General features: G+C 42.9%; 1 protein-coding gene across 1 annotated transcript in view; it reads left to right on the top strand.

The window, feature by feature from the left end:
• Nucleotides 1-15,392, top strand: part of LOC310841274 (putative cation-transporting ATPase 13A5) — a 77,388-nt gene that overhangs the window by 16,470 nt on the left and 45,526 nt on the right. The window contains exons 3-4 of the mRNA XM_083731848.1: nucleotides 11,960-12,103; nucleotides 15,293-15,363. Of these exons, the coding sequence (XP_083587974.1) occupies nucleotides 11,960-12,103; nucleotides 15,293-15,363 (215 nt within the window). The remainder of the gene's footprint in view (nucleotides 1-11,959; nucleotides 12,104-15,292; nucleotides 15,364-15,392) is intronic.

The raw sequence follows: 15,392 nt of genomic DNA, 5'->3' as shown, positions 1-15,392 counted from the left end.
TTGCACCCGGAGGTGCTTTCGAACTGCTAGGTTGGCAGGCGCTGGGACCGAAGCAGCGGGAGCGCACCCCGCCGCGGGGATTCGAACCGCCGACCTTTCGATCGGCAAGTCCTAGGCGCTGAGGCTTTAACCCACAGCGCCACCTGCGTCCCACAATAGGTTTTTATACCTATCCGAAATTTCTATAAGATATCTTCGAAATATGTGATTTCCAAATCCTTTATGGACTTTTTTCTTATCATACCATAAATATGCATGCCAGCCAAATCTGTTATCATAACCTTCCAAATCCAACAATTCTATATTTTCTAATTTTATCCATTCCTTCAACCAACAGAGGCACGATGCTTCGTAATACAATTTCAAGTTCGGCAGGGCGAAGCCTCCTCTTTCTTTAGCATCTGTTAATAACTTAAATTGTATTCTCGGCTTCTTACCCTGCCAGATATATCTTGAAATTACCATATCTTCTGCCACTCTTTTAATATTGTTGCCCCCTTGATTATTGGAACTGTCTGAAACAGGAATAACATCTTTGGCAGCACATTCATCTTTATCGCTGAAATCCTTCCCCAAAATGATAACTTCAACCTTCCCCATACCTCTAGATCTCTTTTAACACTATTCCACATTGGTGTATAATTATTTTGAAATAAATCAATATTCTTGGGAGTTAACCAAATTCCTAAATATTTAACTTTTTTATAAATTTTTTTTTATTCATTTTACAATACAAAAATATAAAAACACATAACACAATTTTTCACAAATACATTTTTGGAGTTCCCTCAGCTCTTCTGCAAATCCTCCGTTTTAGTCCTTCTTCCGCATTTCTTAATCTAATATTGCCTTTTATTGAAAACCTTCTCCCTCTTATTCCCTTTTTTACAATATTTCTAATATTATTTTCACAGAGCCTCTTGCAAACCTAAAAACGTTAATTGTTCATCGCAAATACTTTTCAAATAGTCTACAAATTTACTCCAATCTTCAGTGAATCTGTGGTTTCGTAGGTCTCGGATCCTTCCTGTTAATTTATAAAGTTCTGCGTATTCCATTAACTTCATTCTCCATTCTTCCATCGACAGTAATTCTTCTTGTTTCTATTTTTGGGCTAGCAGTATTCTTGCCGCTGTTACTGCGTATAAAAAAAGCTTATAATCTTTTCTGTTTATTTCATTTCCTACCACTCCTAACAATATGCCTCTGGTTTCTTAACAAATGTATATTTCAACATTTTTTTCAATTTGTTATATATCATTTCCCAGAAGCCTTTCACCTTCTTACATTCCCTCCACATATGATAAAAAGTCCCTTTTCTTTACATTTCCAACATTTATTACACACTTTATACATTTTTGGTAACTTCACTGGTGTTATATACCATCTATATACCATTTTCATAACATTTTCTTTTAACGCAGTACAGGCCGTAAATTTTAACCTTTCATTCCATAGTTTTATCCATTCACATAACTGTATATTATATCCAAAATCTCTAGCCCAATGAATCATAACCGATTTAATTTCTTCATCTTTGGTATACCATTCCAGCAGCAATTTATACATCTTAGATAAAATTTTAAAGTCATTATTCAATATCTCTATTTGAAATTTCGATTCTTTTTCAACATAACCTTTTTCTTTTAGTTCTTTTTTTAAACATTTCATTAACCTGATAATAATGCAACCAATCATTAACATATTCTTTAACTTCCTCGTAGGGTTTCAATTTCCATTTACCTCCTTCTTTAACAATCAAATTCCCATATGTTACCCAATTCCCCCTCATATTGATCTTTACACTCATCACCTCTAATGGAGACAACCAGTGTGGTATCCTTGGTTCTAATAGGTTTTTATACCTATCCCAAACTTCTATAAGAGATCTTCTGAAGATGTGGTTTTCAAAGCCTTTGTGAACTTTTTTCTTATCACACCATAAATATGCGTGCCAACCAAATCTGTTATCAAACCCTTCCAAGTCTAACAATTCTCCATTTCTAATCTCATCCACTCCTTCAACCAACAGAGGCATGATGCTTCATAATACAATTTCAGGTCTGGTAGGGCGAAGCCTCCTCTTTCTTTCACATCTGTTAACAACTTAAACTGTATTCTTGGCTTCTTACCTTGCCAGATATACCTTGAAATTGTTCTTTGCCATTCTTTAAATATTACTGCCCCTTTGATTATCAGGATTGTCTGAAATAAAAATAGCATCTTTGGTAACACGCTCATCTTTATCGTATCATCATTTTAATCGTAGATATTCTTCCTCCTAATGATAATTTTAGTTTTTCCCATTTATCCATACTTCATTTAATTTCTTTCCATTTTTTGATATAATTATCCTTAAATAAATTTGTATTTTTATTTGTAATACACATCCCTAAGTAGTTCACTTTATTTTCTATTTTTAGTCCTGTTGTTTCCTCTAATTCCTTTTTCCCTTTCTAGCCTATATTATTTGTTATCAATTTCGATTTATCTTTGTTCAATTTGAATCCTGCTACTTCGCCAAATTCTTTCATTCTTTCTAATGCTTTTTTATACCGTATTTTTCGCTCTATAAAACGCACCAGACCATAAGACGCACCTAGTTTTTGGAGGAGGAAAACAAGGAAAAAAATATTCTGAATCTCAGAAGCCAGAACAAGAGGGATTGCTGCGCAGTGAAAGCAGCGATCCCTCTTGCTGTTCTGGCTTCTGGGATAGCTTCGCAGCCTGCATTCGCTCCATAAGATGCACACACATTTCCCCTTACTTTTTAGGAGGGAAAAAGTGAGTCTTATAGAGCTAAAAATATGGTACTTTCTTTTGGTGTTTCAGTTGTAATAATCACATCGTCTGCAAATGCTCTTACTTTGTAACACTGTGTACCAAGACATATGCCCTTTATTTTTTCGTCCTTTCGCAGAACTATTAATAGGGTGGCGTGCTCTGGTCCATGGGGTCACAAAGAGTCGGACACGACTAAACGACTAAACAACAACAACAACAATATTGTTATAAATAGGAGTGGGGATAAAGGACATCCTTGTTGTGTATGTTGGTTTCTGCTTCCTTCACTGAGCAGCGAAATGCTTGTCACAAGACAATGTTTACATTCCACAGTCAAGTGCTGTTGGGTTTTCTCACGGGAAAGGAGACTGGATGTGACGTACACTGGTTTCCTGTTTTTCACTGTTCTTTGCAGTTCAGTGTGATTCTCTCCGTGCTTTAGAGGAGAGAGGATGCCTTTCTCTGCTCCGGCAGAGGGAAGATGTTTTTTCTGTAAATTACCAGCTTTGAAGTGTAAATAAAGTAATATAGAGCATGTTGGCACGTACTTTTCATCATTCCGCTGTGCACTGGACACTGCTTATCTCCAACATTTGGTTCCGGGCCCAGAAAAACGCAGTTGTCAGGGGTTCAGAAGGAGAGACACAGGAGGGGGAGCAAATGGAGAGTGAGGAGGAGGAGTACGAGGGGGGCGCAGGCAGTGACAGTGGCCAGAGTTATTCCACAAGCCTCTCTAGCGAATCGGAGGACTCACAGAAGGGAGCGCCGGTGGCCAGAGCAAGGGAGATTCCAAGGGAGAAACCTCAAGAGGGAGGGGCCAGCGGGGAGTCTCTGAACAGCAGCTGGAGATCAGGGCCAGCGTCTCCACCAGAGCGCAGTGGGGAGGGGGAGTCCCAGGAGTCGGGACCAGTGTCCTCACCACCAGAGGGAGGAGAGGAGTCAGGTTTGGCAACACCCACATCAGGAAGCGGGGAAACGGTCAGAAGGAAAGTCACCGGCTGGGCGCGCGCGCCAAGTTCAAATGTACAGGAGCGCGGCACAGCGGGGAGCCCGGGAAGGGAGCCAGGTCCTAAAGCCCGCCGGAGGGAGGGGCAAGACTCAGGAGGCTCCGCGTCAGAGGAGTCCAGGAAGGAGGGAACCCCAGAGGGCAGAAGGACCCAACGCAGGAAAGAGCAGCGCAAGAGGTGGAGCCAGGCTAGAATCTTAAACTGGTGTGGGTGGAGCAGTGAGTCAGAGGGGACTTAGCCGGTCTAGCGTTAAGACGTGGGCCTGCGCGCCCAGAGCTTGGAAATGGAAACTAAACTTCAATAAAGACTTTTGTATATAATATCCACTGGGCGTTGGTCCTCTGTGAGCTGGGACCTAGCGGCAGTCCTGACAGCAGTGTTTTGAGAATGGACTCCAGAAGTCGGGCTCCTGGCAAAGGAACAAAGGAGCAAAGAATTGGAGTGCCGGCAAAGGATCGGAATGCAGAGGGCCGGATCGGACGATATCTCTGCGCGTCAAGATGATTTGATGAGGTATGTGCTACAGCTCCGGGCAGCCTGCCAGCTTCTAATTAATGGCTTTATGGCTGGACTTTGAACTTTTATAGCCGGTTTTGCCGTGGCACAGGCAAAAGGCTAGAAGGATAAATTTTTCCTATGCTGGGGGAAATCGAAAGTAAAGCAGCTGCAGCAGTGTCGCAGCATGAATTTAAGACAGCAGAGAGAACTTTCACTTTTGAACTTGCCTTTGGAATGCGGTTTGAAGCAGCTGCAGATAAGCAAAGCAGTTAAGCAGAAAGGCACAGGTTCACAAAGCAGAGGCTGTTTTTGAATTTGCTTTTGGATTGAAGCAGCTGTACACAGACACAGCTTGTATGAAGCAGCCTGATTTAAAGCAGCAGAGATGACGCAGAAGGCTAATGCCAAAGTCATGATGGCTAGCTGCAGAAGGCTGGATGAGGCAAGTGGGGAATTTGATGCCAATCAGCCACATGCTCAGCTCAGAGTAGCCTGTGATACTGCCATGATTCAGAATGAAGCAGACCGCCAGGGTGATAGCTGCATGGGCAAGGGGGAGACTTCACAGACGTCATCCCATAGTGCAGTGGAACCACCAGATGGCGCCAAAGCTTTGAGGGCAGTGAAATGCTACACGTGTGGACGTCTAGGCCATATGAAGAGGGAATGCAGATATCCCAGGGCCAAGACAGAGCAGCGCAGCGAAAGCTCATCGCGTGGAAAAGGCCGAGGCAAAGGCAAAGGTCCGGTGTCCAGGACAACGCAGCACAAGGCAATGGTCTCACGCTTCACTCCAAAGGTTGCAGAGGTCCAGAAGACATCTAGATCTTTCTTCGTTGTTGATTCAGCGGCGACCCACCACATGTGCAACGATAAGCGACTGTTCGTGTCTTTTACACCGCAGGAAGGTGCGATTCACCAGGCGGATGACCACACCATCCCCAGTAAAGGCTACGGAACTGTTGTTCTTCACAGTTTGGACTTATCGATACAGGATGTGCTTTATGTGCCAGATGCCAAGCATAATCTGCTCAGCGTTGGACAGCTGAATGAGCGGAAAATTGACGTTTCCTTTAAGAACAAAAGGTGCATCATCACAAAGAAAAATGATTATGTATTGCATGCTGAATATGTTGATCGTTTGTATGTTTTGTATTTTGATGATGTTGTGCAGGATGACACTTGTTGCATTGCAGGTTCTAACAAAAGTTTGCATGCAGAATGTATTCACGATTTTCATCGAAAATTTGGTCATTTGCATTTTGAGGCAGTATCTAAAATGCCTGCCTTGGTTGAAGGTATGACTATTAAACCCTGCAGGTACCACATGAAGTGCAAGGCATGCGCAGCAAACAAGGTAAAAATGGCTGCGAAAGGTAAGGTGTCTAGTAGGCAAGCTACAGAACCATACCAGGTTGTTCATGCTGATTTGGTTGGACCACTAGCGCCTTCTTTGGGTGGAAACAGGTACTTCATGGTTCTCATTGAAGCATTTTCCAGGTATATTTATGTGTACAATCTCAAGCAGAAATCAGAGGCTTTTCCAAGGTTCAAGGAATTCTGTGCTTGGTTGGAAAATGTGCATGGTAAGAAGATAAAAATTCTTTTCACTGATCGCGGGGGAGAATTCACTTCTCAGCAGTTTGAAGCTTTTCTGACTGAGAAAGGAATTCAACACGATTTGTCTAGTCCTCGCTCGCCATGGCAGAATGGACTTGCGGAACGAGCAAATCAGACATTGCTTCAAGGGTTAAAAACCTTGCTGCATGATGCCAATCTTCCAGAGAGTTATTGGGCCGAAGCTCTCTCATGTTTCACTTACAGTTGTAATCGCAGGTTATCTTCAGCGATTGGTTGTACCCCCTATGAGAAGATGTTTGGCAAGAAGCCATACATCAAACACATGAAAATTTTTGGTTCTGACATGTGGGTTCACTCACCACAAAACTCCAAGTTAGACAAGCGTGGATTGCATGGTATCTTTCTAGGTTATCAGAAAGGGTCTTACAGAATAATGATGACTGACTCTAAGGCAATTAAGCTCACAAGAAGTGTTGAGTACAATGCCAAGTGGGGGGAGAATGTGGGAATTTTCCAATGTTATCCTGATGACAGTGATGAGACTGAGGATAATCAAAAGCAACCACAACAACACACACCCACTGATGAAGGTTCTGATTCTGAGTCTGAAACTGAATCGGGTGATTCAGAGGATTTCAAGAGTGCGAAAGCCTCTATGCGACCCTCTGAAAGCTCTGATCAAGAATTGGAGGAACCATTGTTCACAATAGGTCACTTTTCTCCTAAGAAGGAAGAGGAGAGTATTGAAGACTTAAGACTAATTCGGAGGTCACAGAGAGCAACAAAAGGCAGACCTCCAAAGAGATTTGCTGATGAGTTTGCTAAGATAGCAGTAACAGCTGTTAAAAGCTCCAAGAAGGTGTTTGAACCTTCAAGTTTCCAAGAAATCCAGGATTTGGATTCAAAGGAAGCTGAGCCATGGTTAAATGCCATGAAGGCTGAGCTTGATTCCTTGGAAAGGAACAAAACATGGGACCTTGTTCCAGTAGTTCCAGGAATGAAACTGCTTGGAAGCAAATGGGTCTTCAAAGCGAAGACAGATCAAAATGGCAAGATAGTCAGACACAAAGCCAGATTGGTAGCCAGAGGTTTTGCACAGGTACCAGGTGAAGACTATCACGAGACCTACTCACCCACCGTGAGGTATGAGAGCATTAGGCTTATGCTCAAGCTAGCTGCAGAAGAGAATCTACACATTAGTCACCATGATGTGAATACAGCTTTTCTGTACGGATCTCTAGATGAATCACTTTATATGCTTCCACCTGATGGCGTACAGGTAAAACAGGGATTTGTTTGTGCTCTGAAGAAGTCCCTTTATGGTCTCAAACAAAGTGCACGGTGTTGGCACACAAAACTCACTGAAGTATTGTTTTCTCTAGGTTTTAAGCAAGGGAAAGCTGATCCATGCGTATTTGTCAAAGAGGAGGGGCAAAAGAAACTGTATTGTTTGTTTTATGTTGATGATCTTTTATTCTTTTGGAAGGATATCACAATGTACAATAATGCCCTAGCTCAATTGAAAGAGCACTTTGACATGAAAGATCTTGGTGAGGTAAACAACTACCTATCTCTGGAAATAGAGAGAGATCAAGATGGTAACATTCTAGTACACCAGTCACGTAAAATTGCTGATGTGTTAAGTAAACTAAACCTGATGGATGCTAACCCTGTAGACACACCGATGACAACAGGTTATCAGGTAGATGACACTGAAGAAGCATTTTCTGACACTACACTGTACAGAAGTGTGCTAGGCAAGCTAAACTTCATTGCCAGATGTTCAAGACCTGACATTGCTGTTAGCTGTAATTTGCTAAGCAGACAAGTCAACAATCCTACTGTTAAGGATTGGAAAGCTCTGAAACGCATAGCGCGGTATTTGAAAGGCACTATGCATTACAGACTGAGATTTAACAATCAGAAGTCTGGTGGTCTTGAGATATTTGCAGATGCAAGTTTTGGAAGTGACACTACAGACAGGAAAAGTACGTCTGGAGTTTGCTATAAGTACAATCAGGGTCTATTTGATTGGTCATGCAAGAAGCAAACAACAGTTAGCTTAAGTACTTGTGAAGCTGAACTGAATGCACTGTCTTATTCACTTAAGGATTGTGAATGGTTGTTACAATTGTGCAAAGACATGAAAATTCCTGTCAAATGTCCAATCCAGGTTTACCAGGACAACAAAGCATGTTTGGCTTTGCTGAATTCTGAAGGTTGTAAGCAAAGCACGAAGCACTTGCAATTAAAGTTGCAACATGCTAGGGAACGTATTCAAAAGGGACTCGTAACGGTGTCCTATATGCCAGGTAATGAAATTCCTGCTGATGTATTGTCCAAGATTGTATCAAGGGATCAACACTGTACCTATGTGCAGAAGTTGGGTTTGTACTGATATTGTACGAACACGCTGCCCAGTGATGTTCACAGAAAGGGGGAGGATGTTGGTTTCTGCTTCCTTCACTGAGCAGCGAAATGCTTGTCACAAGACAATGTTTACATTCCACAGTCAAGTGCTGTTGGGTTTTCTCACGGGAAAGGAGACTGGATGTGACGTACACTGGTTTCCTGTTTTTCACTGTTCTTTGCAGTTCAGTGTGATTCTCTCCGTGCTTTAGAGGAGAGAGGATGCCTTTCTCTGCTCCGGCAGAGGGAAGATGTTTTTTCTGTAAATTACCAGCTTTGAAGTGTAAATAAAGTAATATAGAGCATGTTGGCACGTACTTTTCATCATTCCGCTGTGCACTGGACACTGCTTATCTCCAACAGTGTTCCTCTCTCGATGTCGAATTCTTCGGTAATTTTGTTGTTTAGGATTAATTTGGCTCTTTGTTTTTTTGTAAATTGCTCGAATTCTATTCATAATTCTTCCCTAAATTTAAACTTTTGCAGGTTTTAATCATAAATTTCCAAGAGACACTGTCAAATGCCTTTTCAGCATCTACCAAAAGCATTGAAATTTCTTTACTTGGATAGTAAAGGCTTTTGCATAGTCAATGAAGCAGAAGTAGATGTCTTTCTGGAACTCTCTAGGTTTCTCCATAATCCAACACATGTTTGCAATTTGGTCTCTGGTTCCTCTGCCCCTACGAAATCCAGCTTGCACTTCTGGGAGTTCTCGGTCCACATACTGCTTGAACATTCCTTGCAGAATTTTAAGCATAACCTTGCTAGCATGTGAAATGAGTGCAATTGTGCGGTAGTTGGAGCATTCTTTGGCACTGCCCTTCTTTGATATTGGGATGTAGACTGATCTTCTCCAATATTCTGGCCATTGTTGAGTTTTCCAAACGTGCTGGCATATTGAGTGTAGCACCTTAACAGCATCATCTTTTAAAATTTTAAATAGTTCAGCTGGAATACCATCACTTCCACTGGCATTGTTATTTGCAGTGCTTTCTAAGGCCCATTTGACTTCACTCTCCAGGATGTCTGGCTCAAGGTCAGCAACCACACTACCTGGGGTGTACGAGACATCCATATCTTTCTGGTATAATTCCTCTGTGTATTCTTGCCACCTCTTCTTGATGTCTTCTGCTTCTGTTAGGTCCTTACCACTTTTGTCCTTTATTATAGTAATCTTTGTACAAAATGTTCCTTTCATTTCTCCAATTTTCTTGAACAGATCTCTGGTTCTTCCCATTCTATTGTTTTCCTCTATTTCTTTGCATTGCTCGTTTAAGAAGGCCTTCTTGTCTCTCCTTGCTATTTTTTGGAAATCTGCATTCAATTTCCTGTATCTTTCACTATCTCCCTCGCATTTTGCTTGCCTTCTCTCTCCAGCTATTTGTAAGGCCTCGTTGGACAGCCACTTTGCTTTCTTGCATTTCCTTTTCATTGGGATGGTTTTCGTTGCTGCCTCCTGTATAATGTTACGAGCCTCCATCCATAGTTTTTCAGGCACTCTGTCCAGCAAATCTAAATCCTTAAACCTGTTCCTCACTTCCACTGTGTATTCATAAGGGATTTGATTTAGATTATATCTTACCGGCCCAGTGCTTTTTCCTACTTTCTTCAGTTTAAGCTTGAATTTTGCTATAAGAAGCTGATGATCTGAGCCACAGTCAGCTCCAGGTCTTGGTTTTGCTGACTGTATAGAGCTTCTCCATCTTTGGCCGCAGAGAATATAATCAATTTGATTTCGATGCTGCTCATCTGGTGATGTCCATATGTAGAGTCGTCTCTTGTGTTGTTGGAAAAGTGTGTTTGTGATGACCAGCTTGTTCTCTTGACAGAACTCTATTAGCCTTTGCCCTGCTTCATTTTGATCTCCAAGGCCAAACTTGCCAGTTGTTCCTTTTATCTCTTGATTCCCTTCTTTAGCATTCCAATCCCCTATAATGAGAAGAACATCCTTCTTTGGTGTCACTTCTATAAGGTGTTGTAAGTCTTCATAGAATTGGCCAATTTCTGTTTCTTCAGCACCAGTAGTTGGTGCATAAATTTGGATTACTGTGATGTTAAAAGGTCTGCTTTGGATTCGTATCAAGATCATTCTATCATTTTTTAGATTGCATCCCAGTACAGCTTTCGCCACTCTTTTATTGACTATGAGGGCCACTCCATTTCTTTTACGGGTTTCTTGCCCACAGTAGTAGATATGATAGTCATCCGAACTGAATTCGCCCATTCCCGTCCATTTTAGTTCACTGATGCCCAGGATGTCAATATTTATTCTTGCCATCTCATTTTTGACCACATCCAACTTACCCAGGTTCATGGTTCTTACATTCCAGGTTCCTATGCGATATTTTTCTTTACAGCATTGGACTTTCCTTTTGCTTCCAGGCATATTTGCAACTGAGCGTCCTTTCGGCTTTGACCCAGTCGCTTCATCAGCTCTGAATCTACTTGTACTTGTCCTCCGCTCTTCCTCAGTAGCATGTTGGACGCCTTCCAACCTGAGGGGTTCATCTTCCAGCGTCATAACTTTTATGTGCCTGTTGTCTTTGTCCACAGAGTTTTCTTGGCAGGGATACTGGAGTGGCTTGCTGGTTCCTGCTCCAGGTGGATCACGTTTGGTCAAAACTCTCCACTATGACCTATTCATTTTGGGTGCCCTGCTTGGCATAGTTCATAGCTTCTCTATGTTATTCAAGCCCCTTCGCCACGGCAAGGCAGTGATCCATGAAGGGGGTTGTATTACATACCCTCACATATAAGCTTTACTCGCTTCCCAAATCATTTTTTATCCGTATCCTGATTTTCATTTATTTCATAGAATTCTTTCAATAGTTCCTTAGCCCTTTTAATCATCTCTCCATACCTCCTCGTTCATTCTCCACCTTCCCTTAGTATGATTTTGAAAATTCATATATACCTGTCAGGGGATACTGGATTGTGATCTGATATTGATCTATTCAGTATTTCTGCTTTTTCTAAACTCAACATCAACTTTTTTGATAGCCATATTGCCTCGATTTGTCCCCCAGATTTTTTCACCTCTGAGTAGTGGGTTATGTCTTATCACTTGGATTTTTTGTTCTCCAGGCATCATATAAATTAAAATTCTCAATTAAGTGGAAAAAGGAGAGTGGTAATCTACCTGAACTCGACATTTTGTCTCTTTGCATTCTGTCCATTTCTGTTGATGCCACCCCATTAAAATCTCCCATGATTACTATATTTTCGTCCACATAATCCCATAATCTCTCTTCCAGTTTTCTAAAAAAATCATATATTTTTTACTATTCGGAGCATATATTCCCACCACTATGATTTCCCCTTCTTTTGTTTGTATTTCTACTCCAAGTACTCTACCTTCATCATCTTGGAATAACATTTGAGATTTCAACATTCTATTTACATAGATGACCACTCCCCTCTTTCTTTCTGTTCCAGATGCTATATATTCCTGTCCTAGTCTCGTATTTTTTAACACCCTTACATGTGTTTTGGATATATGTACTACTTTTTAAAGCTTTGCCTTGAGAATGCTAAAGTGCGGCCCTCAGCCTGGAAAGAGCAGGGAAGACGTTGAGTGTGGGAAAAGCCCTAAGGCTTGTATGAATAGCTGCATTATTTGTCCTGCTTTAACCGGATTGTGAATTACCAACAGGATTCACACTGTGTTTTCCCTCCCCTAGGATGAGTTTAAGAAATATACCAGGAAGAAGGTGATCCACCTGGATTTGCAGAGTGTCTTGGACAGTGAAAAGCTGGACCACCTCCTTTTCCGTGCTGACCAGGATTCTGTCATCAGCAGGGCCATCATGAAGCCTAGAATGACGGTGAGCTTTTCTCGGCACAAACCAGCAAATGAGTGATGGGCACGAAAAAGAGGCTTCTTTCCATCCCCACCTTCCCTGCCCCTTCCTTTCTAGATCAGAAGAATTTGTTTTCTTCTTCTTTGATAATCCCTCGTAGCCCAATAAGATTGTCTTCCATAAACACGGTTTTAATAGTGAGTCCGTAAGTGACTGTGGAGGCCAATTCTGGATCCACACGTCCTTCCACAGTGGGGACATAGGTTCCGGGTGGGAGTTGATCAGAGTGTGGATTTGCCTTCCTCTTAGCACATTTCTCCCTTGCATCCTGAGTTTGAGAGTCTTCAAAGCCCATGACACCTTTAGTCAAGGCTGTTCTCCAATTGGAGCGCGACGGGCAAGTGTTTCCCAATTGTTGGTGTTTATACCACATTTTTAAAGCTTTGCCTTGAGATCTTTAAACCTCTTGTTGACCACTGTCAGGGGTTCAGAAGGAGAGACACAGGAGGGGGAGCAAATGGAGAGTGAGGAGGAGGAGTACGAGGGGGGCGCAGGCAGTGACAGTGGCCAGAGTTATTCCACAAGCCTCTCTAGCGAATCGGAGGACTCACAGAAGGGAGCGCCGGTGGCCAGAGCAAGGGGGGCTCCAGGGGGGAAGCCCCAGGAGGAAGGGGCCAGCGGGGAGTCCCTGAGCAGCAGTTGGAAATCAGGACCAGCTTCTCCACCAGAGCGCAGTGGGGAGGGGGAGTCCCAGGAGTCGGGACCAGTGTCCTCACCACCAGCGGGAGGAGAGGAGTCAGGTTTGGCAACGCCCACATCAGGAAGCGGGGAAACGGTCAGAAGGAAAGTCACCGGCTGGGCGCGCGCGCCAAGTTCAAATGTACAGGAGCGCGGCACAGCAGGGAGCCCGGAAAGGGAGCCAGGTCCTAAAGCCCGCCGGAGGGAGGGGCAAGACTCAGGAGGCTCAGCGTCAGAGGAATCCAGGAAGGAGGGAACCCCAGAGGGCAGAAGGACCCAGCGAAGGAAAGAACAGCGTAGGAGGTGGAGCCAGGCTAGAATCTTAATCTGGTGTGGGTGGAGCAGTGAGTCAGAGGGGACTTAGCCGGTCTAGCGTCGAGACGTGGGTCTGCGCGCCCAGAGCTTTGAAATGGAAACTAAACTTCAATAAAGACTTTTGTACATTATATCCACCGGGCGTTGGTCCTCTGTGAGCTGGGATCTAGAGGCAGACCTGACAACCACCAACATTACACTTTCCATTTTTAAGTTCGGAATGGAGTAGTTGCTTTGGAAGACGATAATGAGCCATCCACAAACAATACCTGTCCAATGATGTTTATGTTGAAGAATCATTGCTTTGACACTGGTGATCTTTGCTTCTTCCAGTACACTGTCATTTGCTCACCTGTCTTCCCAAGTGATGTGTAAAATTGTATACTGTGTCTCGCAGAGGCTAGAGATGCCAAGTGGTCCTCTGGACCCCAAAAGGATTTTCTGAAAATTCTTCCCTGGGGCAAATTTCCTGACTTCTAGGTCTCCAAGTATCGGGATCTCAGTTCGACCGAGCCTTTGAGATCACCTCTTACGTGTTTAATGACCTGAGCCTTTGATAAGGCTCCAGGCACATTCTTCAATTAGCAGAGTTCCCAGCAGGGAAGGAGGAGACCATATGAGCTACATGTTAAGGAGTTTTATTTCTAAACTACGCACAACAGAAAAGACATCCTCTCTCTATGAAAGCAGAGAGCAACTGAAACAAAGGAACAAAGGAAACAGGAAACCACTAATGTCACATCCCGTCTCTAGACTTCCAACAGCCTGGACTGTCTGTGGAATGTAAGCACAGTCCTGTGAGTTGCAGCAGCTGCACAGTCAGAAACAGAAACTAACACCAAGCCCTTGTCGGGCCAAGGTCACTCTCAGAGCACACCGGACTTTGACAAAAATGACAAGCTTGCACAGTGGGGCAAGGGCACCATCCTCGCCCCCTGCCGACACGGCAGAGTTATCTGGGGCACAGCAGAGAGGTCCATACCTGCTTATGGGCTGGGATGCTTCAATGGGCAAACGGGGCACATTCAGAGCCATTGAGCATCGTTGGAGCCGCTTGGGAACTGCATGGGAGGATCAGGAACACCCCCCCCCCCAAAAAAACCACCTCCCTGTTTACCTGGGGAAGGTGGGGGGAACTACTACTACTACTACTACTAATAATAATAATAATTCATTTGTACCCTGCCCATCTGGCTGGGCTTCTCCAGCCACTCTGGGCAGCTTCCAGCAAGGATTAAAAATACATCAAAATGTCACACATTAGAAACTTCCCTGAACAGGGCTGCCTTCAGATGTCTTTAAAAGTTCCTGCTTCTTTTTTACTTAATTACAATGGTAACTAAGTAAATGCTGTTCTTCTACTCCTGATTTAAACAACCCTCCTTCACAACTACCACCCCCTCTCACTCTTCACTCCATCCTCCATCACTCTTTTCTGAAGAGGCCAAAAACCATATTGGTTGCGAGTCCTGGAAGACCATCTCCCTCCCTTGCAGGCCTTTTCCCACCTAGCCCAGTGAGATGGATAGAAGGAGAGACTCCATCTACAAAAGCTGAGACTGCTGAACAGACTCTTTGGCTTAGGATAATTTTTTTGGGTAGGGGGGTTACTGTAAGGTTTTGTATATTTATTTTAGATCTTGTTGTGATTTATGTGGTTATTCAATTTGGTTGTGTATTCTACTGTTTTATTGTTTACGACTGCTTTGCTATTTATTACATTTGTGTGATGACTTTCACCCAAAGATCTCAAAGGCTGGGTGGTCATCTGTTAGGAATTCCTTTGCTGAATATCCTGCAGGGGGTTGGAGAAGATGACTCTCGCCATCCAGTCCCATGCAACAATTCAAGCATTGAAGCTACAGCTTTTTAATTTTTAATTTTGGATTCAGTAAAGTAAACCAAAGAAATATTCATAAAGACAGCATAGGGTGGAACATTATCGTAAAACTTATCATTCCGAAACATTATGAAAAATACCCAAAATGTCACAAGAAATCTGATGATTTATATGATTTATATGTATTTGCACATATTAATTTATATCATTTCACAATAAGTTAATTTAATCATTGTTCCCATTTGCCCCCCCCCATCCATTCATTTTATAGATGCTTCTAGATAAATAACCATAACCGTAGCCATGCATTGTTCTAACAGGTGAGATACATCCATGTACAAAAAATCCGTTATGTCTGGGACCTCACGGAAAAGCAGTTCCTGAGAGTCGGGTGAGTTTTTAACTTGACTCTTTTTTAAC

This window comes from Podarcis gaigeae (genome assembly GCF_964106915.1).
Source record: "Podarcis gaigeae genome assembly, chromosome: 1".
Taxonomy (NCBI): Eukaryota; Metazoa; Chordata; class Lepidosauria; order Squamata; family Lacertidae; genus Podarcis; species Podarcis gaigeae.
This window is presented reverse-complemented; position numbering and strand designations above follow the sequence as displayed.